Source organism: Chaetura pelagica, unplaced genomic scaffold (assembly GCF_000747805.2).
Source record: "Chaetura pelagica isolate M959 unplaced genomic scaffold, ChaPel_1.0 scaffold591, whole genome shotgun sequence".
NCBI classification, from domain to species: Eukaryota; Metazoa; Chordata; class Aves; order Apodiformes; family Apodidae; genus Chaetura; species Chaetura pelagica.
This window is the reverse complement of record NW_009951959.1, coordinates 95265-96216: the sequence shown is the minus strand read 5'-3', so window position 1 is coordinate 96216 and position 952 is coordinate 95265. Positions and strand designations below refer to the sequence as shown.

The 952-nt window shown below is 65.4% G+C and overlaps 1 protein-coding gene across 1 annotated transcript in view; it reads right to left on the bottom strand.

Moving 5' to 3' along the window:
* Positions 1 to 952, bottom strand: part of ENG (endoglin) — a gene marked incomplete at its 5' end in the record, with an annotated part of 29107 nt that overhangs the window by 25819 nt on the left and 2336 nt on the right. Inside the window, 2 exon segments of the mRNA XM_010000655.1 lie at positions 93 to 124; positions 178 to 342. Of these exon segments, the coding sequence (XP_009998957.1) occupies positions 93 to 124; positions 178 to 342 (197 nt within the window).

Genomic DNA, 952 nt, shown 5'->3' with positions numbered 1-952 from the left:
TCTCGAGCCCTGTGCTTCTGCCCCTCCCCAGCCAGCCCCGTGCTCAGCGCCGCCGGCAGCGGCTGGGGGGGTCCCCTCCTCCCTGGGGCAACACGAGCTTCATCTCCAGGGATGGAGGACCAATCTCCTCCAGGGCCACCCCACGAACACCTCCAGGGATGGTCCCAGCCCTGCTGCCTCCTGGGGTGGTTGTGCTGCAGCACTTACGGTGCGGACCAGCAGGTCTGGGCACGGGGAGGTGATGGTGGCCGAGCAGTGGGCACACAGGAGGACGAGCACTGCTGGCCGGGTGCAGCCAACAGCTTGTGGCACGACCGACACCTTCAGCGGGAGGGCAGGAGCCTGGGGGGAAAGAAGAGAGTGTCACCACCGATGTCACTGAGCCCCAAATACTGTCACCTCCCCGGCTTTCCCCCCAGCCACCCCACCTGTCCCCATAGCTGATGGCAGCGGGTGGAGCCCTCGGGCTGGCTGCCCCATCCCTGGATGTGTTCAATTCCAGGTTGGATGGGGCTTCGAGCAACCTGGTCTACTGGGAGGTGTCCCTGCCCATGGCAGGGGTTGGAACTAGATCAAGGTCCCTTCCAACCCAAACCAGTCTGTGATTTATGATCCCTACACTGGGGTCCGTGGCACCCCCATAGTGGGAACTGGGGTGTCCTGGCATGAGGGACAGGGTAATCCGTGTACTGGGCACCAGGGTGTCACCCCACTGGGGACTGAGCTGTCCCCACACCAAGGGCCGGAGCATCCCCAGCCTGGGGCCATGGCAACCCCACCCCAGGCACTGGGAACACCCCCTTGCAGGTTTTCCCAGCCCCATGCTGGCACGGTGCAGCCTCTCCAGGCTCGGGACCAGGGATGCCAGGGATGCCAGGGGCACAGCGGTGGCAGGGATGCCAGGGCACAGAGATGGCAGGGATGCCCGGGGCACAGAGATGGCAGGGATGCC